General features: G+C 46.7%; 1 protein-coding gene across 1 annotated transcript; it reads right to left on the bottom strand.

Annotated features, from left to right (window-relative positions):
* Window positions 1-630: 630 nt before the first annotated feature.
* Ctnnb1 (catenin beta 1) lies at window positions 631-27,707 on the bottom strand. The gene is made up of 15 exons (XM_021171279.1): window positions 27,469-27,707; window positions 10,938-10,998; window positions 10,377-10,604; window positions 9,975-10,228; window positions 9,617-9,855; window positions 9,335-9,536; window positions 8,103-8,247; window positions 5,900-6,003; window positions 5,484-5,822; window positions 5,178-5,336; window positions 3,920-4,039; window positions 3,480-3,630; window positions 3,268-3,389; window positions 2,476-2,536; window positions 631-1,829 (listed from the first exon to the last, which is right to left on the bottom strand). The coding sequence occupies exons 2-15, from the start codon at window positions 10,948-10,950 to the stop codon at window positions 1,621-1,623; spliced, it is 2,346 nt and encodes a 781-aa protein (XP_021026938.1). The 5' UTR covers window positions 10,951-10,998; window positions 27,469-27,707; the 3' UTR covers window positions 631-1,620.
* Between the last annotated feature and the right edge of the window lie 89 nt (window positions 27,708-27,796).

Genomic DNA, 27,796 nt, shown 5'->3' with positions numbered 1-27,796 from the left:
CACTTTTTAGAAAACCCAACCACGAGTTGTAACACATCTTTCTTTGTAGGAAATGTGTACAAAGCCTGCTTGACAGACCTACCACCAAAATGACAGATCATCTGGCAAGTAACAGGGAAGGCAGCCCATTTTGGTTTTAAGATCAGGTAAACATAGTTACTGGTTCAAATGAATAGAAGGGTTGTCCTCTCCAAGTGAGCCTCACTAGCAATGATGTTTAAGTTCAAACCCAGGCAGAGCTTCACTATTGCACAGTGGGATGACACCAGCCTAAGGAGGGCTTATTGAGCTTCCAGCTTTAGTTATTGTTCAGTGTAGCACAGAGACTACTGCAGGAAGTGCCTGCCTAGCTCCCGGGCAAGAGGGTGAGCTGAAGGAGGACTGGTTACACAGGCTTCCTCAGCCCTTTGGTCACAAGTGCAGCCAGCGACAATATTCAAGGAATACAAACACACTTCCTTCCTCTGGTTTGCCTGGGTTTTGATGTGACACTGCTAAGGGTCACCGAGCACTCCCATCCAGACTTGGTCCTTCTCTACCCCGACGGTGCCCCTTCCTTCCCCTGGGCAAGCTGGGTGCCTTCATCACCCTGAGCAATCATCTCACGACAAACAAACAAAATGACACAAGTGAATGAATTAAAAGTTTAATTCTGAACCATTTTTATAACCGCATCTGTTGAAGCATTGTATCACAGCAGGTTACAACAACTTTGGGATAAAAGGCAACTGGTATACTGTCCAAAACAAGGCTCAAATAACACCTCTTACTGATTTACCCTACCGCACGTATCCCCGATAAAGTTTTTGTTCAAAAACATGAAATAGATCCACCTGCTTATTTTAAGCATATTAAAAAGGAAACTAATCGGACCATTTCTATCTGTCTATTTATACAAAAGGCTACACAATGTTACACGTCTCCAGATTACAATTAGCNTGATTATGAATTAGTGTTCTACACCATTACTCAGTTCTTAGAAATCAGAAATTGCTGTAGCAGGTTCACTAGAACATAACACTACTTAAAAACTAACAGTTACTGCAAAAAATAAAAGCAAGCAAAGTCAGCACCACTACAGATATTAAAACAAAGAACAAGCAAGGCTAGGGTTTGATAACGCCATCTTGTGATCCATTCGTGTGCATTCTTCACTGCGTGAGTCACTCCCCAAATCCATTTGTATTGTTACTCCTCGACCAAAAAGGACCAGAACAAAAAGCGTACTTCGACTGTTCCCATAGGAAACTCAGCTTGGTTAGTGTGTCAGGCACTTTCTGAGATACCAGCCCACCCCTCGAGCCCTCTCAGCAACTCTACAGGCCAATCACAATGCACGTTCAGACACTACAGCTGTATAGAGAGAAAGGCTGCTATTAATGTTGAAAACAGCAAATGTTACTCATCTGAGTATGACGCTGCAAAAGCTGTGGCAAAAACATCAACGTGAGAAACTTCCACACATGAACATCTCCTTCCAAGGTATGTATCTGTTTTGTGGCAGATTTACAAACAGGCCTAAAACCATTCCCACCCTACCAAGTCTTTCTGGAGTTCTGCAGGCAGAGTAAAGTATTCACCCACACTGGCTTTTATAAGCTTTCTTACCTAAAGGACGATTTACAGGTCAGTATCAAACCAGGCCAGCTGATTGCTATCACCTGGGGGCAGCCCATCCATGAGGTCCTGGGCATGCCCCAGATCAGGCAGCCCATCAACTGGATAGTCAGCACCAGGGTGGTGGCCACCCATTTCATGCTCCATCATAGGGTCCATCCCCAAGGCATCCTGGCCGTATCCACCAGAGTGAAAAGAACGGTAGCTGGGATCTGTAGGAGTCAGGGTGTCCACAAGACGGGCAAAGGAAAGAGGAGAGACTGATTAACTGTGGTAAGGACATCTTGCCAGGAACACTGCTTTCTAGGCTTCTCTTCTAAGTAATTACACAAAGCCAGGCCTCACACAGTTCCTGAGACTATCACACACCAGCAGCAGTGTGCCTTCAGCTCTTGATTCTGACCTGGCAGAGCATGCAGCAGCTTACTGTGCCTGACCTCCTGAGAATGGAAGTCTGATCTGCCTGTCACAGATCAGATGAGAAGCCAAGGTGTCACACAGCTCCTTGGATAAAGCCTCTGGGGTAGAGTGATGATAGCAACAGCACCTTATGCTGCTCAAATTTGGATAATTTTCCAAAAAGCTCTGATCAGCTATGAATCACCCATCCTAGACCACCCCACCCCCATACCCCCCCTGTTCCTTCTCCAAGACAAAAGGTATGATGAAGGGTTGTGTGACCAACGAAGAGCCAGGCGACAGGGCTGGCAGGAGGAGCATGCATCGGCAGCAGGCCGTGGCCAAGCTCCCTGTGCTCCACACTGCTGCTGACTCTGGAATTCAGGCTGCATGTTTAAGTGCAGCCACCACTTCCTCCAACCCAGGTTCCCAGGCATGGACAAGGGCTTTATGACATACCATCCTGGCGATATCCAAGGGCTTCTCCCTGGGCACCAATGTCCAGTCCAAGATCTGCAGTCTACATAAATGGGTACAAGAAGGACATAAAATTTCAAAACCACACCTGAGTGTTTATAAACATAAGATCACAGAAGATAAACACCTCAAACTGCATGTAGCATTGAAGCACTCACTCACTGAATGAATCTCTACAGTATGAGAGACAATGGCTGTTCCAAGGATACAGGTGCAGCAATAAACACTGACAGATTGCTCCATCACTGAGTGCACAGTGGGAAATGGCAGTCTGAGCCTGAGTAGCTGGACTAGCAAAGCTGCCATTACCCAGACAGAGGCAGTTGTGGGAACAGGCTTCAGGATGCGATGGGTAGGAAAATGGCAAGGGCTCAGATCAGAGCACATTCCGATGTCTACTGAATCGCTCCCACATGACTCACTGTCTGAAACCCAAGACTGCACTCAGGGAGCATCACACTGAGACCTGGCCTCTAGCTGGGAACTGTGGGTTTAAAATATACTTCTAGGGAAAACTACTAGAAAGTGATTCAAAGACTTTCTGTACTGAGGACAAATTACTAACAAATTCAAAGAAAAGCAGACTGTATAAACAGCATATTGATAAACCAACTGACTCTCAACTAACTGCTCAGCAGACTGCCCTCCCTCTCACCCTTGGAAGACTGAGAGCCCTATCTCACCTATGCTCCTTTGAGTGCTGAGGGAGATGGTGCTCATGCTAGCTGGAGTTAGAGCACAGTGAACGCACTGACTCATGCAATGCTGGCCTACCTCATTCCAAGCCATTGGCTCTGTCCTGAAGAGGGAACTGGTCAGCTCGACTGAAAGCCGCTTCTTGTAATCCTGTGGCTTGTCCTCAGACATTCGGAATAGGACAGCAGCTGCGTATGTTGCTGGAATAGAAAAAGAAACTAGCCCTTGAGGCCAGGCCCAGGCTTAGGCCCAGTGCACGGCAACTAATGGGACTGGGCTCCTCAGCTTACCCACGCCTTCATTCCTGGAGTGGAGTAACTCTGTCAGGGGAGCTGTAGCTCCCTCAGCTTCAATGGCCTCTGCAGCCTCCTTGTCCTGAGCAAGTTCACAGAGGACCCCTGCAGCTACTCTTTGGATATTTTCAATGGGAGAATAAAGCAACTATGGAGAAAACACAGAAACAAGACCTAATTAAACCCAATGTAAAGCATGACTTGTGCACACTGTGGTGCAAACTTGCCCAATCTGGAGTGTCAGCAGCACCCACTTGGCTGTGTGCCCAGAAGGCTGCTCTGGCATATAGGATTTCTAGAACTGTCCTCTGGCCCGCCCTCCTCCTCAGGCTATATAGTACCAATGCTCTTGACTAAAAAGTCAAGGCTTCTGGTCTCCAATCCTCTCAATGTCTAGGGACTCAAGTCTGGAGGGCAGTCACCTGAAGCCAACGTACCTGCACAAACAATGGAATGGTATTGAGTCCTCGGATTACAATCCGGTTGTGAACGTCCCGAGCGAGGATGTGAAGAGCTCCAGTACACCCTTCAACTATCTCCTCCATGCGCACACCCTCCTAGGAGGAGAAAAGCAGTTAATAAGCTGGCACTCTCTGAGCAGCAGTTGTAGCCACTTATGTGCACTGTCTCCAAAGATCCTCACAGCTTGCCCAGTGCTCTGTAATGGAGGGTCCCTTCCGCTGAGTATAACGGAAGGCTCCTAGCAACAGGCCTTCTCCCTGCAGTGTGAGCAGCTTTCCTGTGCTGTGACTTTCAGCCTCCACCTGTGCCAAGCGCAGCGTGCCATTGCTCACCCAGACTCACTCTCACCATGCACCCTAAGGGATCAGCAAGTCCCAAAGGTGACCACAGGCACGATGTCAAGAATTTTTGCACTAGACACTTGAGCTTCTGCAGATACAAACCCCACAGGCACTGAGGACAGTGGCTGTCCAGCTTCCTTTTACTTCCAATCCCAAAGTTGGCTTTGTCACTACATGGAAGAGCATCAACCTTTCTGGGTAAAGGTAGGTGAGTGTGGGCCATTCCTTCCCACTTGTCCTCTATTTCTTACACGTATCTGGTGAAAAGATTCCCCAGCTTTATCCTACAGTTAAACCCCACTGAGCTGCCAGGGGATTGATTGCCCAGAGACCCAGCAGCAGGCTGTGTATTTGCTTTCTAATCTAGGTTTTAACTACTACTTTTATAGTCAACTTGATTTCTTTTTTTTTTCCTAACCTGATTTCTCTAAGGACACAGAATTTCGTTCATAGACTATAAGGCACAGCGCCTTAACCAGGAGGCCATCCTATGTATGGAAAGGGGCCAGAAACAATAACAGTAAGCAAACACACAAAACCACCAGCAGTATGGGGTTCTTAAACCTGTTCTAACAGGCTTCCTCTTGATTTCTGATGTGGAGAAGAACCTGATAGAGTGGATACAAATATGGCTGTGGTAGATTTTCTACATTCGCACATGCATGCAAGATCTAACCCACTACAGTACATTACACTCCACGTCCCTTTTTAAGGTTGACCAGGGAAACATCACCAGAGCTTTTCACACAGTGTCTCTGGAAACCAGTCTAGTCTAGTCTTTTTCAGTCATTAGCAGCCCTTCACCAAAAGATGGGAAGGTAGAGACAGCACATGGAGATTGCATTCACCCCACCCCATTTACAACAGCCATGTGTCATAAAGCTCTACCTACCACAAACTGCTGCTGCGTTCCACCCATGGAGGTGCGCCGTTGGGTGTCCTGATGTGCTCGTACAAGCAGCTGAACTAGTCGTGGAATAGCCCCCTGTTCCCGCAAAGGCGCATGATTTGCTGGGCAAAGGGCAAGGTTTCGAATCAATCCAACAGTTGCCTACAGAGGAAAGAATCAGTAGACAACACAACAAAGCACAAGCAGTGTTGAGTGAAATGAACGCTTCGGGTCCCACCACCCTACTCCCAGCCAGCCATCCCAGCAGACCATCTCTATGCCCAACAGAGCTCCCTGCTAACAGTTCACCTTTATCAGAGGCCAGTGGGATGGTGGGTGCAGGAGTTTAACCACAACAGGCAGTCCATAATGAAGGCGAACGGCATTCTGGGCCATCTCGGCTTCCTGATGCCGGCTGGTCAGATGACGAAGAGCACAGATGGCAGGCTCAGTGATGTCCTCCCTGTCACCAGCACGAAGGACGGTACGTACAAGAGCCTCTATGCCACCCACTTGGCACACCATCATCTTGTTTTTGTAATTATTGCAAGTGAGGTTAGAGAGAATTCCAGCTGCACAGGTGACCACATTTATATCATCGGAACCCAGAAGCTGCACTAGAGTCCCAAGGAGGCCTTCCATCCCTTCCTGTTGAGATAAAAACACGATGAGCTCAGAGCTCATGGAGACCCTAGTGCCAAGGCAGCAACTTGTGTACAATATACCTGCTTAGTCGCTGCATCTGAAAGGTTTCTGAGAGTCCAAAGACAGTTTTGAACAAGTCGCTGACTTGGGTCTGTCAGATGAAGCCCCAGTGCCTGCATCCCACCTGCAAAGTCAGACATCAAAGGCAGGCCTGTTAGCCCTCACAGTGTCCCGACTCTGAGAACTTTATTTCCTTCAGTTTTTTAGAATGTCACACAGCTTTTCTAATCTACCTTGCCAGTGACAACTCATGTCAAATGGCTGCTGTACCCTTCTATTGTTTATGGACAGTCTCACCATCTGTAACATTCCTACCAACTCCTTTCATTCAGCTACTTCCAGAATGACCCTCAGTACCAGGGACAGTGTTGACTATCACATGGTGTGCGCAAAGGGCAACACTGCAGTCCTCAAGTCAAGAGGTCATGTGAGTGGGAAGGCAATGCCTGCAAGCCTTGCAGTACAGATGTAAACAGACAGTAGACACCCTGGGACTCAGGAGTCAGGTAAGCTGCACTGTGGTAGCTCAGTCAGTCAGGACTACTTAAGCCTGAGTTCCAGGATAGCCTGGGCAACAGTGACAGGCCATATAACAAGTCACTTAAAACACACCTCTTTCAACTGAAATCACTTCTGAGTTAAGAGACACATTCTTACCTCCTTGTTCGTCCTTCATACTTACTCTGTGTCCTCAAACCTGACTAATTTGTCACAACTATAATTTAGTCCACCTTCCCGACTTGATGACAATGGTCTCTCAAATAATTCCTTCCTCACAGCTTGCTTCCAGCTGCTGGCAGTGACCTCTGTTGAGGCTGATGCTCCGCCTTTGGTAAATGGCTGGCTACTCTCTTTATGCAACTTGCCCCAAAAGCTCATCAGAATAGCTTAGGAGACAGCAGGTCTGAATGGCAATAGCCCATTAGGCTCTTCTAAGACACTCCTCTTCTTTACTGTCATAAACTCAGGCAGCTTCCCAGCCTTAACCTGCCTTTCCCCATGTCCTTCTAGCTGAATGTCACCTTAAGGACTATTTACTTGCTAGGTTTTCTAAGCCAGCTGTTTCCTTCAGTGGTCCCCACTGTGCAGCTACTCTCCTGCTCAGCAGAGCTGCACAGCACACAGCTGCCTCTAATACTACCTCCCCAGCTATCAACCTTGAGGACATTAAGCAGTGTTCTCCATGTGTTACCAAAACAGCACAGTCACCTGTGCACCAGGGCCCTGCCTAGCTCATTGTACCAACATCACTCCTTGCTTTAAGACATGGCCCACACAATGCTCTACACCCAGAGAGCATATAAGCTCCCATGTCTCATGCAAAATCAAGGTTGCTGCTTCCCCCGAAGTGCTATGCAGCACTCCTTTTCTGGGATGGCCTCCTCAGTAGCTGTCCACTCCTAACATTCCTCCGTTCTAGTCTGAGACAAGGCCTTGCTAAATAGCCCAGGAAGTCCCAGACCTCTTGACTCTGCCCCTGCTTAAGTGCTGGGGCTCCAGGCCTATGCACTGAGCTTAGCACCTGCCTTTGTGTGTTGTGCTAGGAACCAGTTCCCCACTGCTCTACAGATGAATGCATGGTAATGGTGTCAATTACACTGCTTCAAGTATATATATTCAAGATAAACACATCCACATCAGAATGACCTCGGGCATCCACACACATCCATTTCCAACTATCCTAGCTACCCATGGACTTTATCAATCTATAAACTTTACACTTAAACAAGCCACTTGTGTGTCTCTCAGGCCCATGGTTTCACTGTTAGCAACTACCTCAGTAACCAGAAGTGTTCCCAACGGCCCAAAGAGGGTTGGTTGCTACAACCCTGTGCCTCATCCTCAGCACCGTCCTCTACATGATGCCTTCATCATTTTCCACTTCTACTTGGTTCTGAAGCCTAGGCAGATATTAGTTGCTTACTGAAAGGAAGCCAGAGAGCTGCAACCACGAAGCCTGGACATAAACCATGTATTTTCTCTTCTATCACTGGGGAGAACACCTTAACAACAAATCTCAAACCAAACCAAACCACTTCTCTGCTACTAAGCTGTTGTCTAGATTCACAGGGCTGCTAGTGAGGCCCAGCCTCACATTTACCAGAATCAAAGTCAGAAACAAGCTTATGGAACAAGGTGTTTTTGTTGTCTCTGAAAAAAAATTTAAGTAACACGGGGCAAGCAAACAAGTACTGTGAGTGGTCTCGGGATCTGTGTACTCACCAGCTTCTACAATGGCCGGCTTGTTGCTAGAGCAGACAGACAGCACCTTCAGCACTCTGCTTGTGGTCCACAGAAGCTTCTCGTAAGTGTAGGTCCTCATTATGTTTACTAAGGCTTGGGGCCCACCACTGGCCAGAATGATGAGCTAGAGAGAGATGGAACTGTAAGTCATGAGGCTGGAGAACAATGCTATCCATCACTGAGTTACTGGACATGTAAGAACTTTAGCCAGCTTGCAATTAAATGTGTCTCTGGACCCTTCTGATCCACAGTGGGGTCCCAGGTATGTGACTCCTGTGCTACAATTCTGCTCAAACCCAGGCACACCACCTTTCTCAAGAATACACCACCTTGAGCTAGAGAGATGGCTCAGCTGTTAAAGAGTGCTGGCTACTCTTCCAGCAGACCCAGGTTCAAGTCCCAGCACCTACATTGCAGCTCATAACTGTCTGCAAATCCAGTCCCAGTGGAACCAACACCCTCAGACATACAGACATACATGCATGCAACACCCTCAGACACACATACATGCAGGTGAAACAACAATGTATGAAAAAAAACACTAAAAAAAAAAATTTCAACTCTGGCCACCTCTCCACAATAAACACAGAGGAAAAACACCATGAAAAGCAAGCAGGGTTGCTTGTAGTAGTGATGAAAGTTCTGTTGAAACAGCCAGTTGAAAATGGGCACTAAGAGCCCGTAGCTTCTGACTCTGATCTTCTATGTTACGTACCTCATGAGACACTGCAGAATACCCACCCACTCCCTCACCCTGAAGGTCCTTGAACATTTCCATAGGCAGGTCTCACCCACGCCTGTGTTTAAGATCTTATCTCCTGGACTTTGGTATGGCCAACAAAGCCTCACAGGATCCACCTGGCCCAGCTACAACCTTAGCCCAACTCTAACACTGTCTCTAGCACACCATCCCTCTTCCTCCTCGGGACTGTGGACTTCATCCTCTCACCGCCTCCTCCTAGGTAACACCTCCTCACTTCTTCTCAAAGATTGCCACAAGACCTCAAAACACCATGTCCTCTGCATATCCAGCCCCTCTTCTCTGCCCAAGTGTAAACAAACACTCATGAGGCCTGCTCCCCATCCCTTCAATGCTTAGCACCGTACTGTACACACAGATTCAATGTCTAAATCTTTGAGCCTGTGTGTGTGTGCGCATACTAAGAACTCAGTAGCTCCACACTCTGTGCAAACAACTTTCATCACTCTACCTTGCTCTCTTGATTGCCATAAGCTAAGATCTGAAGGCAGTCTGTTGTAATAGCCAAGAATTTCACGTTTGTTTTGTTGAGCAAAGCAACCATTTTCTGCAGTCCACCAGCTAGGCGCACTGCCATTTTAGCTCCTTCCTGATGGAGCAGGAGATTATGCAGTGTCGTGATGGCGTAGAACAGTACAGAATCCACTGGTGACCTGGGAAGAGGAGAGCCTTTGTTAGCCACGCCAGCACCTTTATACTTCCTACCCTTCAAGTTCCCTGGCCGTTCTCTTACCCAAGCATTTTCACCAGCGCTGGGATGCCGCCAGACTTAAAGATGGCCAGCAAGCCCTCGCGGTGGTGAGAAAGGTTGTGCAGAGTTCCGGCAGTACAACGAGCTGTCTCTACATCATTTGTATTCTGCATGGTGCGTACAATGGCAGACACCATCTGAGGGGAGCGCATGATGGCATGTCTGGAAGCTTCCTTTTTGGAAAGCTGATGGACCATAACAGCAGCTTTATTAACTACCACCTAGAATAAGGGATGAAGAGGCACCATTAGTTTCCAAAACTTAGTGTGAGGCAGTCATTGGCATCCCCTTGAGAGTTTCCCTCAAAGTAAACTGAGAAGCAAGTTACATCACTGCTTACCTGGTCCTCATCGTTTAGCAGTTTTGTCAGCTCAGGAATTGCACGTGTGGCAAGTTCCGCGTCATCCTGATAGTTAATCAAATTGACAACTGCATGTTTCAACATCTGTGATGGTTCAGCCAAGCGCTGGACATTAGTGGGATGAGCAGCATCAAACTGTGTGGATGGGATCTGCATGCCCTCATCTAGCGTCTCAGGGAACATGGCAGCTCGGACCCTCTGAGCCCTAGTCATTGCATACTGCCCGTCAATATCTGGAAAAGAAAGGTAAATCCAATACTCACTAGGCATGTGAGACTCCACTACCCTCCACCCTTCCTCCAACCCACTTGTGCTGTGGCTGAGCTATCACACAGCCCTGTCAAGAAACTTAATGCTAGCTTCCAAACACAAATGCTTTACCAGCTACTTGCTCTTGCGTGAAGGACTGGGAAAAGCCTTGCTCCCATTCATAAAGGACTTGGGAGGTGTCAACATCCTCTTCCTCAGGGTTGCCCTTGCCACTCAGGGAAGGAGCTGTGGTGGTGGCACCAGAATGGATTCCAGAATCCAAGTAAGACTGCTGCTGCCAATGGCTGACAGCAGCTTTTCTGTCCGGCTCCATGGCCATGTCCAACTCCATCAGGTCAGCTGTAAAAACAGAGTATGTTGGTGCACTGAACATGCTACCCGAAGAAGCCATCTACGACAATGACCCATTGAAATACTGTTAGAAAGACAGCTAAGGAGAGCAGAGTGAGGGTCAGTATGAGCTCCATGGGCTGGGGTGGCCTGAGAGCACTCATTAGATCCCATCGGTGGCTTGCTGATTATTTCACCAAGCCAGTGGTAGTGTGCATAAGGGAAGAGAACAAAGGCAGTCTGGCCAGGCAGCAGGGGCAAGAGCAGCAGGGGCTATGAGGCAGACCCCACCCCACAGGCGGCTAGGAAACAGATCCTCAGACGGGGAACTGAGTCACAAACCTTGAGTAGCCATTGTCCACGCAGCGGTGTCACAGCAGCTGTGCGCTGAGCTTCAGATACCCTGAAAAATTCCATCAAGTCATTAAAACTTAAGTTTTTTTTTAACCCAGGTCACTGTAATTCTGCTACCTGTACTAGGCTGTGCGCCCCCACACCAAAAGTCAGTTCACCATGGCATACACTAAAAATACACAGCAGCCACGATGTCAGGCAGTTCTTCTCAATAGAAAAAGATTGCAGGCATAAGGGCTTCTTGAGAATGTCCCCTCTCTAGGGAAAGCCAGCCAAGAAGCACCCACTCAACTCTAGCTGCACTATGAGTCCTGAAGGCCGCGCATGCCTTCAGGATACCTGGAAATCCCAATAGCCAGGAGGCAGTGGAGGTTTTTAAAAAGAAAAACATCAAATTTTTATTAAACAAATCCAATGTTTTTCCTGATATAACACAATTACCAGATCAGAATGGTGATTTATGCAATTTAAGAAGCAAAATTACTTGACGTCAAAGTTTGAAGCACAAATAAAAGTACACTTGTGAATAAGATTTGTCTAAGTTCAAACAATGTTGTACACACCATGTCAACTGGTATGGAAGTCCCTGTGATTCAAGAGTGTAACATCTTCCACTGGTGAACTTTAGTCTAAATTATGTCTTCATTTTGGTTTTAATGTATAATATTCAAGAAAACTACCAAATCATCAAGGATAAAATGGGAGCTTAAGGCTCATGACCTCTAGGTACTCTATAAACAGATTCCACTAATGTCTATCCCAAGCAGGCCGCACTACAGTTCACATAATGAGTACTTACAATCAAACAACTTATCTTTTCCTATTTTCTGAGAAACTGTTCTCTCTAAAGCCCAGGCTGGCACTCCTACCTTGCTCACCTTCCTGAGATGGGCCCACATCTGGAGTCCATCATTCCTCTGAGGCTAAAGCAGGTAAGCTCAAGTTGGGCCCTTGCTTCAAGGTCCACAGTTCAAAGTGACACATAGGTGTCAAGGGCAGGGACCACTACCTTAAGAACCTCCTACCCTAAAGTGAAAAGCACAACTGTGCAGTGGGCACAGAAACTTCCCATCTTTAATCAACAATGATACCCATTCCGGTGTGGAGAAGTGGGTGTGGCCCCCCCTTTGCTCACCTTGGGTAGAGCAGAGATGCTGCCCCCAGCCTTTATGAAAGTGCAGGCCCACTGCAGCTCTGCAGAGGGGGATTTGTACCCTGACTGTATCTAGCTCCTTATGTGGCCCACACAGACAGGTCAGGAGACCAGGCGGTGCCACTGCTACATACTACACACCGCCATGCTACCTCCTTGTGGTGCACGACCCAAATGGCTGACCTGGTTATTTGGAACACAATATTTAATAATTTTATGGGGGAAAAGCTCATGTTCTGAACTCAGTATCTGCACGTTAGAGTTCTGAACACACAATCCATTAATTAACATACAGTATTAGCACCTAACAAAGCACCCTACACAGTCCATGAAACAAACCGCCCCCTGCTCCACACAGCAGGCCTGGAGGGTGCAGACCAAATGTCTGTCAAAAGGCAGAATGAAAACAGGATGAAAGAGAGCTGACAGTTTTAAGCAGCAACATTCAGGTCAAAGAAATTTTTTGCAGAAAGATCAAAAACTGAAAGAATTCTAAGCACTGTTCACCAAAATAAAAATAACACCCTGGCAAGTCCACCCAGAAGTGGAGCAGGGCCCTGTCCAAAAGAAAACTTTTCCTCAGAGACTTTAAGCTGAGGGCTGCTTGCTCTCTTCCAAGCACACCCTGCCAGTTTCTTAAGGGACCAATCATATAATTCCTAAAACTACCACTGTGGGAGATTATTTAATGTCAAAAGAAAAATCTCAAGAAAAGCAAACTCAGCAAAAGCAGAGTGCCTTTAAAATGGGGTAAGGGGTACCACAAATACTCTACCCTGGTATTCCCATGAAACTTAAACCAAAACCAATAAGCTAAGTATTAACCAAAGTTGCAAAATACTCCTGAAACACCATAGGGAAAGACCTCAGACATTAAAGAGAAGAAAATGGTGATGGATCCAGGAACCGAATCAAAGTTTCAGAAAACCCACAGCTGCATGAGGAAAACTTGCCTAAGTTAACAGCTCATCCTGTGCCAGTGACCACAGGCTACGCACAGCACAGTGTCTGCTGACAAGGAGCACGTGGGGCTCCCAGCTTCTCTTGCATCTCCTGACACATCTGCTTCTGCCTGGTTGAAACCTAAACAATTGTTCCGTCTTGTCTGTCGGATTTTTTAATGTGGCACTTTATTTTTATGAAGCACAGAGATGCACTGTACTTAAGTTCTCTGAATATGCATATTTAGGACAAGTGTTCACACACTTCAATTTTACAATTATAACTTTGTATTTATTGTCAGCCTCACAGTACTCAAGGTAGTATCAACCCTTCTTAACGTAAACAAATGTTAAGATGGTACTTTATGAGCAAACAAGGGCTGGCAAGATGGCTGAATGGGTAAAGGCACTTGGTACCAAGCCTGGCAACCTGAGTTCCATCTCTAGGACCCAGAAAAGGACCAACTTCCCAAAGTTGTCCTCTGATGTCCACCACATGTGTACAGGCACGCACGCGCACACACGTAAAGAAAAATACAACACATTCTTTTTAAAAACAGACACTAGCACAAGATGAAGCCAGCAAGTACTTCAGCATGGGAGGTGAGGTCCCTATAGCCCCAGCCCAGAGCTGAGGAGCTGATGAATGCTCAGGGAGACAGAGTGGGGTTTCTGAAAGGATGTGTTCCAATGGATGGCCCCACACCCATGAACATATGAGTGTCATAAACTGGAACCTGTGGGTCATTAACAAAAAGAGGACATGAAAACTGGAGTTTTCTGAGGTGGTAGCTAGGCCTGCAGGTAGCTAGGAGGAGTGAAGAGAAGGCCTGCAGGTGAACAGGATCGAAGTCCATTATATACACGTAGGAAATTCTCAACAAAAATCTCTTAAGCATCTTTCCCCTCCAGCTCCTCAGTGCTCACTAGCGTGTGACCCAGCACTGCCATCACAGACATACAACAGCAGGTATCACACCCGCTGCTTCAGTGAGGACAGTGCCAGCTTTTTAGCAGGTTTTAGGTTTTATTTTTAATAATCAGGTACAGTTAAACAGTATCACCTACAAAATGTTTATTAATCTGTCATGTGTACATGGGTGTTTTGGTGCAGTATTATCTATACCTTACACAGAACTAAATACAAACAAAAAACAGGTATTAGCATTTCAAATAAAGCTCAGTTATTTTAAAACTTAATCTCTGTACTTCTAAACCTTTGCGATTATTAAAATGGAGCCATCCTGAGGGGAAAAACCAGTTCTCTCAACAAGTAACTGCATGTTTTTAAGGTGGGCAATACCTGTAACTCTCAAGGCTCTTATGCCCAACAAGTATGTTTTGTAATAAGGATTCAATACAATAATAATTTTAAAAGTAATCATTACAATTACATGCAAAAAACGATTGGAATCCATTTACAACATCAAGAGAAAAGAAACACACATGGGAGGGGGTGCCAGTCTGTGCACTGGGAGGTCTTGCTTTCTAACTAGAAAGGGGTCATGTCAGATGGGAGTGCCAGCTCTGGAATCTCGTTAGTTCAATATACTCAATCAAATTCTAGGCTGACTTCTTTATTTAGATAAAACCACTTTACTCCGACTCCTGAAGTTGATGTAGGGAAGCCTCTCCAACACTTGTCCCACCCTGCTCTACGAGCCTCCCTGAGCTCCCTCGGCGTTAGCATGGCTGTGCTTCATGAAGGTGAGACTTACATGCTCATGTTTCTGAGGCACTGAAAGTTTATTCTCATTTTTCCACAAAGCAGACAGAAATGGGAAGCAAGTCTTGCAACCACCTGGAAAGAGCTAGAAGACTTGACGAAGCATTCGAGAAATTGCCTCGTCATGCTAAAAGCTGACCTTACCTGTACCTCTCTACAGTAAACCCACCCCTACATTCCAGCAGACACCACTAAAAAGTAAACATCAAACTAATGTAGCCATTAGATTTGTGTTGAAACTGAAGCCCATCAGAAAGCATAATGGATGTGGCACACCCTCACACATTATACACACACGCACGCACGCACACGCACACCAGTTAAAATGCTAGACAGTGCCCCACTACCTACATGGTAAATTTTAAAATAGCATACAAGAAACATGATTAAAGGCAAAAAAAACACAGCACACAGGAACAGGACAAAAAAAAAAAATCTTTACAAAAGGCACACCACAGAGAACAAGAAACAGTATTTCAAAGAAAAAAATAGAATTGAGCAATAAGAACTCACTCACATTTAAGGCCATTCTGTCTCAGCCGACCACAGTTAGAAAAGTAGATGACAACCACAGCTGAGAAGGCCCAGTAAACCTAAAACGGCTGGAAGCAGAGCTAGCCCCACCTAGCTATCACTAACACCTGTAAGTTAAAGCCTCAGTTGTTAATGGCAAAGAAAGCCAAGGTATTCCACCTGGATGTATAGGGTAACAAAAAAGGCTGTATACTACAACCCAGGACTGAAAAATAATCTATGTTAATATTCACCCAATGGACAAACTAAGTACTTTTTGTTACTTACTGGTACTACAATATTGAAGAAAAAAGTCAAGTTAAGGCCATATAGCTAAAAAAAAAAAAAAAAGCCTCCATATTTATTAAAGAATGTTTAAGGACAATATATTTTGACCATGCTTTTTCCCTCCCCCAACTCCTCCCCACCCAATAAGAGAAGGGAGAACTGAGCTGCGAAGTGCACCTTAGCATCTTAGAAACAAGGAGTCACCATAGTGAAGTGTCCTCCCCAAGGCAGCATCAGCCAGATGGACAAAGTCAGGGCAAAACACTCTGCAAGTGGACAAACACAAAGGGTTAGGGGTTAGGGTTACTCTCTATCTGGAAAAGGCACTATATGGTGACCAACTTAATGCAGGCAGGTAACTATATAGCAGCCTGGGGATCAATGAAGATGCAGAATAAAACTCAAAGTGAACTAGGAGCTACTGACCACGTAGTGTAACTTTTGAGTAAGAATTCCCCAAGCTCTCTAGGGGCTGGAGCCTAGCTGAGACTCCTCCTGAGTCCACATGGGAGATTTGGGTTATAAGAGGACAGCAGTTAACCAGGGAAGTAGTTACTGCAGCCAGTCAGACAAGACAACATCAAGCATGTAGACTCCATCAAGCATGTAGACACATAGGTTTTGCATACAACCTGCAGAACCAATACAGACAAATTTGAAACTGTCCTGCGTGTTAATAAAGGAGAAAATAGGAATAAATTCTTGTATTGGACATCCTATTTATTCTATGTTGGCCAAATACTGAGACATGCCCTCTTTGCAGATGCAGAAATCACTACTATCTTGGTTCAAAAGGCAAAACTGCTAAAACATAAAGTGAACGTTGTATTCTCTCGGGGTGGGGGAAGATCATTGTTTTCCTTAAAGCCAGTTCTTATTGATGTAACCAAGTTCTGAACTAATGAACTATGCTTTTCAGTTCAAGTCCTAATCTGTCTGTAGCCTAAGTCAGGTGCCCAGCCTTGTCAATTCAAACCTACTTTTTGCTTCTCCAGATAAAAGAAATCCTACCCAACTCTCCATTCCTCACAGTAACTGCAGCCATACCCACGGCCCAGTGTTTCTCAGGGCTGCACACTCCTCAGTCCACTGTGGCTCTATCATGCCCAGGAAAGGCAAAACTGCATTTCAAGATGGTCTCCACATCCAGAATATAGGCAGTTAGTGGCAGGACTCCAGAAGTAATTTAGCATTTTACTTTCCCTCACTTATGAAAAACATCTTCCTCATCTACACTTGTTATGAGTTTCTCTTCCCCATCAAACAAACCACAACTCTGGCTTTCAGAACTTCAAGACATGTACTCAGGGGACTGAAACTTCACCTTCAGTTTCTAAGTCTACAAAATACTCAGCATATATTAAACCCAAATATTTAATAGACTAACATGCTTATCAGAAAATAAAATGTTGTGCTCTGTGAAGTATGGGTAACACCATACTAAGGCAGTAGATATGCAGCCAAAGAACTTCATTTCTCTCCTTCACTTTCTGTGTGTCCAACACAGCTCTGACCTCATCAAACAGGAGTCAACCTGACACTGCACCACACTCTCACTGAGGACAACAGCATGTGAAACTTTTTGTTGTTGTTTTGACTAAACAGACTAAGCCACAAGAGGAAGAAAGGGTTTTTAAGTGAGTTAACAGGTTACATGAACATAAAACTGGACAAAATGACCTAGGAAAGCCACAGTTTTATTTGGGAAAAAGTCTTTCAGGCTATCAAGAATTTAATAAACAGTATTTAATTGAACTCGTTTTCAATACCACGAAGATCTGCAAGTGTGCTCAGGTGTTCCTACACGCTAGCCGAGCTTGTGCTTGCTAACCAAGAACTGCCACAGCCAGGAGGAGATGATACACGACTCTGCCATGGCACTTGTAGTGTCACATGGAACTGATGCTAACCCCTAAAGGATTGTAAAGACAAACCATCAGAGCCCAAACTTCACAAACAGCATCAGCTAGTAACACACAAGGTTAAAGCAAAGGACCCAAAAAAGGAACTCGGAGTGCGCTGGCAAGAGCCTCAGGCAGCAGCTGCTCCTTAAGACAGAACTCACTCTTTACGCTTGTGCCCCAGCAGCCATGTCCAATTGAACTGCCATGTCACTGTCTAGTAGTCTTCCAGAACAGCAAACCTTACAGCTATGAAGTTTGCTATATTTAGAGTATTTCAGAAAGCGAATATTTTACTGAGAATGTGACTGCATTTTATTATTTTGATAAAAAGAACTTCAAGAATAGCCCCTCATCTTTGTCGTATTGTGAGTCCCAAAGCACAGTGAGTGGTTACCTGGAGCTACACATCAACAAACACCCACTGGTGTTTCATTTGGTCAATCTTGTGATCTAAAAGGAATAATAGTTTCAAGACACAAACATCATAAATATGAAACACAGATTCCCTTCACCTATTCACCAAACATTTCAGCATCCACCACAGGTTCTGGGGATGGTCCCACTTTGGACGAGCTTCCAAAGCTTTCTGAAGAGTAGCTTTCAAGCTGGGACCAGGTTTCAGGAAAAGAGGCACCATGAAGGAGCAGAGCAGAAACATGCATGAAATCTCAAAACCCTGTGCAAGGCCCACACACATTAGCAGGCTCTGTTACCCTTTAGCAACCATACTTTGAAAAGAGATGGGTGAAGTGTAACAAAATGGCGCTGAAAGAGCAATCACTGAAGTTCTTCAGTCTGTAGTAGGAAGTGGGTGGTTGGTTTGCTGGATAATTGGAGTCTTATTTTTCTTTTGACAGGGTCTCACTGTGTGACCTGAACTTGCCATGTAGCCTGTCCAGTCTCTGCCCCCGCTTGTGCTGGTTCTCAGCACTGATGACAGGACAGCTTATTCTTGCTGTAAGAAGGAAGGGACAAGTCTGTAAGAAAGAAGGGACACCAGTCAAGCAGGAAAAACAGCAGGCCAGGTGACTCACAGCAGCTCAGGACTGGGCAGTAACACTAGGCCCTAACGCAGCTTGAAGGAGCAATTCTTTAGAGTCAGTAACAAAACTGAGTATAGGGAAGAAAACCCTGTCAAGAGGGATGAAAGATGAGTACTGAAGCTCAAGCAACGAGGTCTGGTAGGGAAATGGTGTCCATCTAAAGCTACACTATGGGGAGGTTGGGGGGGGGATCACTTATCAGTGGCTGTGGACAGTTAAGATTAACTTTTTAAGATTTTAGTTTTTCAGTGATGCAGCTGCACTCTAAGTGTCTACCAGCCACAGGTAGCTGAAGCTCCATCAAGACAACATAAACACTGTTCCCAGTACCACAGATCATGGGTCTAAGCAGGAGCTGAGGCACTGTTAATTGAGGATGGCTCAACAGTGAGGTATTTGTAGATCTTCTTGTCAGGAGCATTGGCTGAAAGCAAACAAAGGGCAAGGGACCTCAAAGTCGCTGCCCATCCAGTTCAGATACAGAGAGCAAGAAGGCCTGTGAGAGGAAGACAGCAATACAGACTACTTGACAGGCCATTTTCAAACAAATAAGGGAGGGTGGTCTGGTACTTTTTTCAAAACAGGGTAAACAGTTGACAATGGGAAGGAATTATGTGAGCCCATAGTGTTTCCTCAGTCTGAAGGAGACCCAGGGTAGACAGGACGGTCACCACAGGAGGTCATGCTATTGGTGCAGCTGATGTACCACCTCTGGCTAGGGCAGAGTCCATTTAAGGGGAACAAAGGCATCAACTACAAGGCCTCAGCAGCCAGAAAGCCCCATACTAAGGTGGTAGAGCTACAGCAAGAAAATGATGGATATACCTGAGAGAAAAGTGGGTAAGACTTGCAGAGAATCTGAGCATGTTATGAAAGGAGAACAGCTCAGCTGTAACAGTGTGAGTTGGGAATGGGAGCAGGCAGGGTCAGCTTCCAACTCACTGCTTGGGGTGTCTTCCAACACTCATGCACTATGGAGAAACACCAAGAATTTACAGGAGAGAAATCAAGGCTAGATTTGCAAATCAGAGTATTTAAAGCTTTTAAAGCTAGATCGTGGAACCAGACAGGGAGGTTCAATGACTAGCCCTTCATTCACCCCAGACACGCAACATAGATAGGTCAGAGAAAGGAAAACAGCCAAGGAGCTGCCAAGGCTAAGAGTGTAGAAAGCGTGCCCAGGTATGGTAGACTCTTAAGTTCCAAGCAACTGTAGGAGCTGGGCTGATGCTACAATAACTTAAAGGGGGCCTACGTGGCCACTGACATGAGTTGGGGGTCTGGGGGGATTTAAAAAAATCATTAGTTCTTTAAGTCACATCATGTCCATATGCAGACAGCAAGAGCCAGGCAGGTCTCAGAGAAGCATTGAAGAACAGGAGGGAGAAGGATGAGCGATGCTCTTGTTCTGACCACATCCACAATGATCATCCATCCAAGGGAGTTCTTCCAATTCACTATTCTTAGCAATGACAAAGCAAGAACAAAGCTGAGTGGGGATGGAGGAAGTGGTGTGGGTCAGAGGGGAGAAGAGTGAAGTGAAGCACGCAAGGGGCAGGCTGTGGGGTCCACAGACTGAGGAGCAGGGAAGCCTGTGACACCATACGGCCCCATAAACTGAGTCTTGGGCTAGAGGATTGGGAGGCTGGGTGCTTGGAATGAGATGAGGAAGGCAAAGTTCTGAGTATGTAACAACAGGACTGCGGGGCTGAACTGAAGGAGAAAACAGTATTACTAGAGGAGTCAAGGAACTATGAGATCAAAAATCCCAAACACAACCCTATAAACAACCTTTTGTCAGAGCATAAAATAAGATGTCATCACAAAGTCGTGCTGGGGACAGGGTAGCTGAACTACACAGTGCAAACAATGCCATGAATCGTTTACGTTCTAGAGTTACCCAACGGAAGCCACACTACCAGGAAACAATTCATAGGCCAGACCACACGAGTTGACACAATTCTAAATGTGTATTACAAGGAATTATGACTGGCCTAAAGGAGACCAAGACAGTGAATCAGGTGTTGATGAAGAGTTCCAGGCAGAAACCTGAAACATAGACCACCTGCAGGGCGATGTATAATTTGAAGGCATCATCAAAGTTTGGAGTCTGACACAATGATCAATCCCAAGTTACAAGACCCTTGGGTCCAGTGGCCAGAAGTATGTAAAAGAGTAGAGGGCATACCTCAACGAAAAGCCACAAGAAACTGCTACAGACACCTTGACTGGCTTGCTGGTGACCAGCTGCAAAAGGTTGGAAATAGGTTATCCCTGCCCAGGCAGAGTGACAAGAGTGACAGTTGTCCAGAAAGCAATATGCCCCTTACTGTCAAAATGGACCCTTGATGCAATGGATCAGGTCATGGGTTCCAGCTGTGCCTCTGGTTGAAGAGAAAAGGGTAGGTAACCAGTCTTCATAGAACTTTTCAGAGATATTTCAGAGAGAAATATGAACTGTGACACAATGGCAATTAAGGAAAAAGCCAAGCCTTTCTGCACACGGGCAGACAATCTCTAAGCACCCTCAGAAGACCACTCTTCTTCTGTTAAGTGATTACAGCTCCCTACTCAGTCAGCCTCCATGGTGGTAGGTAAAACTGCCTCCAGCATTAACACCACCACTTTTTGCCCTCCAAAGTGTCTGCAGCTCTTCTTGTATTCCTAGATTTCAACTGCAATTTCCTAGACAAGAACAGAATCAGACAACGTCCAGAACTTTAGGACCCAGGAAATGTAACAGCACCACTAAAGGTAGGTAATAAAGGCCTCTAGCAGATAGTTATCAGGCATGGAGTCACAATTTGGCTAAGTAAAAACCTAAAATACACTCTTGCCATGGCGGACCTCCTCCTTCCTCCCAAGCCCAGGGAGTTCTCAAGTTCTGCCTCTGTCTCTCCTACCCAGCCATTGGCTACTGGCATCTTAATTTACCAATCAGAACCAACTGGGGGCAGGATCCCTCAGTGTCTTCCACGGAGACACAATAAGCAGTTTTGGGGACCAAAATTAACATTTTAATGAAAGCAGCAATAGGTCAAACCCACTACAGTGGGTCAACAGTGTTTAAAAACCATTCAAGAAACCCTGTGGTGTACACTTGTTTACAACAGTACATCCAAACCATGAGGGAACTCATTCCTGAGCCCTTGTTGCTCTAGTTCTGGAAGGGGGCACAGCTCTTCACCTGCTTAATCTGTATTAAGGAAATGTTGGAGACCATTTGCAGCCACCACCCTGTAACAAATTCTTACTCCAACCTAAATATGAGATCCTCAAACTGCACTTCCAAGACATCTCGCAGTGAACTCCATTCCTTACGTTTTATGTGACTAATGCCCATAAGCATATATTCACTTATGGGTACACAGCTCCCATCTCTTCAGCTATTAGAAAGTCTGATACTACACATTTTTAAGTTAGTCCCAACTCCATCTTTTGTACTCTTCCTTCTCCTTCCAACCAACCAGCAGCAATCAAATCCACTGACTCCAGATAAGGTCTCTATGATGGGAGGACTTAACATGGAATAAAGGTTATAAATCACAGCCTCTTTAAAACTGTTAACGACTTTAAAAAAGAATTATCAATGCGAAAACTGAGTTAAATCCCAAATAAAACCAGAAGAAAAAATGGGAAGTGCTTGAGGCAGCTTCCAACAGAATCTAGATCAGTGGTTCTCATCCTGGGGGTCGTGACCCCTTTAAGTGTCCAATGACACTTTCACAGGGACCACTCAAGACCATCCAAAAACAGATACTTACGTTACAATTCATACCATTAGCAAAACTACAGTATGAAGTAGTGACAAAATACTTTTATGTTTGGGGACACCACAACATGAAGAGCTATGTTAAAAGGTCACAGCATTGGGAAGGTTGAGAACCGCTGCTCTAGATGATCACGGCTTTCTTATGGCACTGCATGGTAGGAAGTGGGAAAGCATAGCTTTCTGAGCCAACACTGATAAACCACAACCAGGAAAACCCCTGGAATACTACAAGACCCTAGCTAGGTGCAGTGTTGCAGTCTCAGCACCTTTACAGCAGCTGCAGAAGACACACAGGACCGTGGGACAGGTGAGTGTTCTAGGAAACAGATGCACAGATCCATGTTGTGCACATGGTTATCACAGCTACAGCGCTGTATTCAGACATACTTTTGTTGTTTGTTTTGACATGGTGTCATTCTGTACTGCAGGCTGTCCTCCTGCCTCAGCCTTTTGCTGTGACTTGCAGAGTGAGCCACATCAGGCTTAGATGATGCTTTTGAATACCAGCTGGCTGTATCGAGTTCAGCCACTCTGCCACATAAACAAAGACCACTTCCACACAAACATAAATTGACCAAGAACAATGCTCTGCTAAAATGAAACACTCACCTGACCTCCACCTCAACACTTCTAAGTTTGGCACTAGCCTAATACTACACGCAGCTTAGAGTCTTCTAAGTGAAATAGGAAATGGTTTAAAGGAGCCTAGTGGACTGACAGACTATGCACACAGCATCTGTGGGGCTTCTGTAGCATTCACCTAGCACGTTGAGTCTGGACCATGAAGAGCTGGACTCAAGCTACTTCTCCACCAAGACCCATGGGTTCACTAGCCCTAGTAGTTGGCCAGGTTACCAGCACCAGGCATTTCCTCCTTGTTGAACTGGTTCTATATCCAACTAGAAAGCTGCTGGTTACCCCAAAATATGCAATCCCATTACTGCACCCTTAGGGTTTATCATGCCATGCTTGTCATGGCTGTGGTTTGAAGGCATCATAAGCTGCAAAGGACTGTTGGTTGCCTCCCTCCTTTGGAGACTTATGCTGTGTCTTCTGGTTCCAAGAGAACTAGTAATCAGGAAGAGAGCATCCTCTAGGCCTTGGTATGAAGTGCATGGTCTCTTCAGCAACAGGGACTTACCTTCTACTTCTTGGAGGCAACCAAGGGTAACAGCAATAGGCTATTAGCTATGTTCTGGAGCCTAGTGGACAGACCTGGCAACAACTCAAAAGAGGGCTTTTCCTGCCTACTAGTGGGTTTTTGTAGTCTTCCGTATTAGAAGGGAGCATTGTCCGTTCAGATGAGTAGAGGGGCAGACCGTGAGACACAAGGAACTACAGGCAACTAAGAAATGCTGAGAGTCTTCCCTAGAAAAGAGTACAGTTGTTATCCAATACCAAATGGTCAGCTCTAAAAACAGAAACCAAATAGGTTGTACTTAGGGGTGTGTGTGTGAGCACGCGCACATGAGCCACACACGTACATACGTAACAATGATTTACAAGAGGCCATGAATTTGAATGAGAACAAGGGTATATGGGCAGGTTTGGAGGAATGGAAGGGGAAATGATACAATTATTTTAAAAAATAAGAGAAGTAATTCTTAAAGTCACATTCAAATGTGACAATGCTCCCTTAAAGCAAAAAATTTGTATTGTTACCATGAGTTCTGAAGGCTAAGTGGATAACCATCTCTACACTATTTGATTTTAGCCTGTTTCTGAAAAGCAGAATCCAAAAACAAAATTTAAACTCTCAAGAATCCTTCATAAACTGACCATTTCACTTCAAAAACTAATTCAGAATATGCTTCATTCTATTAACCTGGCTGATTTGAAATGGTATTTTCAGAAGTGACTGAACGTCACCACAGGGGTGGAAATGAAGGTCTAGAACAAAAGCACTCTGAGTGTGCAGCAGAAAACCTTCCCACTACCAGTACTGCTCTGACTTCACCCGAGGGAAATACACTTGTGTTTTACAGTGACAGATCTTCACTGGGAACTTAAGAATTTCACCTCTATTCCTCATCCTTACTCCGAGGAGCCTAAGCATTTGGCGTCTCACACTGTAAGCAGATGTGCCCTAGACCACCTGTTCTCTCGCAGACGCTCCTACCCTCCTCCCAGGCCAGTCTTTAACTGCAAGTACTGTACAACTGGTTCTCCTTACAGAGTAACCAGGATCCATTCCACACAAACTTGCAGAAATCGAGGAAAAGTGACCTGTGTTCTGTCCACCGGAGGGCGCTCGACATGACTAGAGCACTGCCGTCTCAATTGAAACTGGGAAATGTGTCTTAAGAGACACAACTAAATTCAAAACGGTGACTGGTGACTAAGTCCTAGCAGGACTGCCTACTTCCTTTAAAAGGCCTTCTCCCCATGGAAGATTGGATGCTTTCTTCCAGAATTATACCCCAGCAGAAAAACCAGGGTTCTCAGTCAAGGGAAGCTTGATTTTACATTAAATACAAAGGAAGATTTCTTAGGTCAACAGGTCTTAGGTAAAAAGACCTTTCTCCGGAAAGTTCTGATTCACTTTCAATTGACACAAAACACTTTTCATTTTATAAAACTTGTAGCTAGGAATCACACCGCGACAGGTGTTGCTGAACAGCAAGCATCTCAGGGCTGCCTAACATTCTTCAAGCTGTGTCCTCTCAGGACAGAGGCTGCCTCCACAGGCCTCAGAACTGAAGTAGCTGTTCATCTACTTTACTCTCTTTGGCATGAAGATGTCTTCAGTGAGATTGTTTTAAATAAAAAGGAGTTGACAGAGGCCACAAAACAACAAAAGAAAACGGATTATAAATGTTTGTACGTTTGCAATATTTTTACGAGTTTGTGAACACCGTTTATCAGGAGTTTGTCTCTCAGGTTTGCTTCTGGTCAAGGACACTAAAAATTTACCACTAGGTGATGGGCAGAGACCACGACCTGACCTGACCTCACCTCACCTCAGCACTGATACTTCAGTTGACTCAATCTAACTTTCACTGTCCACTTCCTGCTTAGAAGTACAGCAACAAACGACTGTAAACATACCACTCCACTCGCCACCTGCAGTGTGCACAGGCTCTTGTCCATGCTCTGCCCTGCGTTTATTTGCAAAAGGGCTCCACCAGTTTTCCTGAGCACACATTTCAAAATACACTCCGACTAAGAAAGTTGCTCCCCATCCCCCACCTTGGCTGTGGGATTCTGACACTCTCAGCTCAGGCTAAGGCTTCACTCACAATCTCTAGTCCCATCGTCACTACAGCAGTAGATACTTCCCTTCAAGCTGGAGACATAGATACCCAATATACAGTCTCTAAACTAGTGTTCTCAATCTGGGGGTTCAACAACCTTTTCACAGGGGTCACCTAAGACCGTGGGAAAACACAGACATTTACATTATGGTTCATAACAGTAGCAAAGTTCGTTGTGAAGTAGCAAGGAAATAGTTTTACAGTTGGGGTCACCATAACAGTTGAGAAACTATTTTAACAGGTCGCAACATCAGGAAGACTGAGAAGCACTGCTCTAGACGACTATGAGAAATGATCAGATGACAGTTAAACTCTATTTCTTCACGCCTGCATTCGATTAAATGCTTCCCTATTTGAAGATGGTCTTTTTACAGACTGTGAGGCCCAGGACTCTGTCCCAGGCAAGCTAAGCTTTCCAGATAGCCTGCTTCCTTAATTAAGGACTTCAGCCTGGGAGGGTTTGTTGTAGAGAAACATCTGCAAGTTTCCAACTTCCCTGCCACCACTAAAGGCCTTGTCCAGACTCGGCCTTGAGGACAAAGGTTAGGTAGGTCACAGAATGCCTATCCCCAGCACCATCATCAATGTTGTCTGCTGTGAAAGGGCATTCTCAAACAAACCTTGGAGGCACTTCATTTTAACTTCGGGGATTTCTGAATGTTTAAGGTGAAAGTGAACTAAATGTAACTGCGGGCCTTAACTCAAATAAAGTTTGAGCCGGACATACAAAACCGAAATACAAAGGCCACAAGCTTAAGCAACACTAAATTAGAACCAAGAGAGCAAGCTCTTTCCCGGGACGAGGAGTGACTGCACTGAGACATCTGCAAGCCTCAAGTAAATAGAGAAATGGCTTCCTAAATCCCAGACAAAACACTTCACAACTTGGCCATGTGAAAAACATGAGGCAGACTTTATCAAAGGCAAAGCTGCCGTCTCCTCAGCTTGCTGTCTGGTCTAAGCCACCATTATTCATGGCACAAAGCTCTCGTTTCACTAAAACCACTCCTCGATTTCCTCTCGCCGACCTCCGCATACCAGCAGCCCAGCCGCTCTCCATTCAGAGCTCAGGCCCCGGGAGGGGGGCTGCGGGGGGCGCGGGGGAGGGGAGCCCACAGATGTCTGGAGACCCAAGCCCGAGACAAAGCTGCCCCGCAGCCAGCGGGCTCACCGGAGCGGGCCTGGGGTACTGAACTTAGGAGCGTTGGTTGCAAGTCTGGTCCCCCAAACAACACTCAGAACAAGTCGCCAGGCTCCCACGCCCTGGCGGTCCGCGCTCCGGCCACTCCGTCTCGCTCAGAAAGCAAACGCGCTGGGGAGAAACACTTGAAGCGGACCCCACACTTACTGGCTAAGGGCAAGTCCCCCTCCCCCAAGCCCAGGTTTCGGATCCCGCGCACCTCCCCCCCCCCGCCCCCAACACCAGGAGTGGCCGGTGACTCGTCCACGGTCCCAAATTCCCGCCAGGACCTCGGCCCCGCAGCCATCAACCCCACGCGAGCCCAGGACGCCACCCTCCGAGAACACGCTCCTGACGCATCCCGCCCGCTGCATCCAAGTTTGGGGACTCCACGNCTTAAAGTTGTTTGGATTCAAACTCACAGTCAGGTCGTTGCAGGGAGAAAAAAAAAATTGTCTGTGCGTGCTCCACGAGGGACAGAGGGGACGCGCGCCAGGTCCCGCGTCCCCCCGGCTCCGCGGGCCACGGAGGCGAGGCCCCCGCCCACCCCGCCCCCGCGGCGGCCCCAGCCGGGACGCGAACCNCGGTCCCCACCCCCCACGGCGGCCAGCCGTCCATCCGGGCTCCCGGCGCGCGCCCGCCCGGCCCCGGCCCCAGCCCGCGCGCCCCCGCGGCCTCCCGCCGCCACCCGGCCCGCGAAGTTTCCCGCTGGCGCGGCGCGAGCCGGCCCGCCGCGGCGCCGCACCTCAGGCCCGCGCGCTGCTCACTCGTGGCCGCCCGCTCGGCCTCGGCCTCCTGCACTGACGGCTCGGCGCCCACCGTGCTCCGTCTCCGCCTCCCCGGGCCGCGGGCTTCACAGGACACGAGCTGACGCGGCCGCCACCGAGCGAGGGCTTAAGATGGCGCCGCACAAGGAGCGATTTATAAGCGGCGCGGCACCGTGTATCCTGCCGCCACCGCTCCGCGCGGAGCGTTCCGCCGCGCGAGGACGAGGGGCGGGGCGCGGGCGGGCCGGGGAAAGTAGTCCCCGCCAGTCCGAGTCGCTCTGCGCGTGCGCCGCCGGGAGGGGCCGA

Source organism: Mus caroli, chromosome 9 (genome assembly GCF_900094665.2).
Source record: "Mus caroli chromosome 9, CAROLI_EIJ_v1.1, whole genome shotgun sequence".
In the NCBI taxonomy this organism is placed as follows: Eukaryota; Metazoa; Chordata; class Mammalia; order Rodentia; family Muridae; genus Mus; species Mus caroli.
Note: the sequence above shows the minus strand (reverse complement) of the source record. Positions and strands in the feature narration are given on the sequence as shown.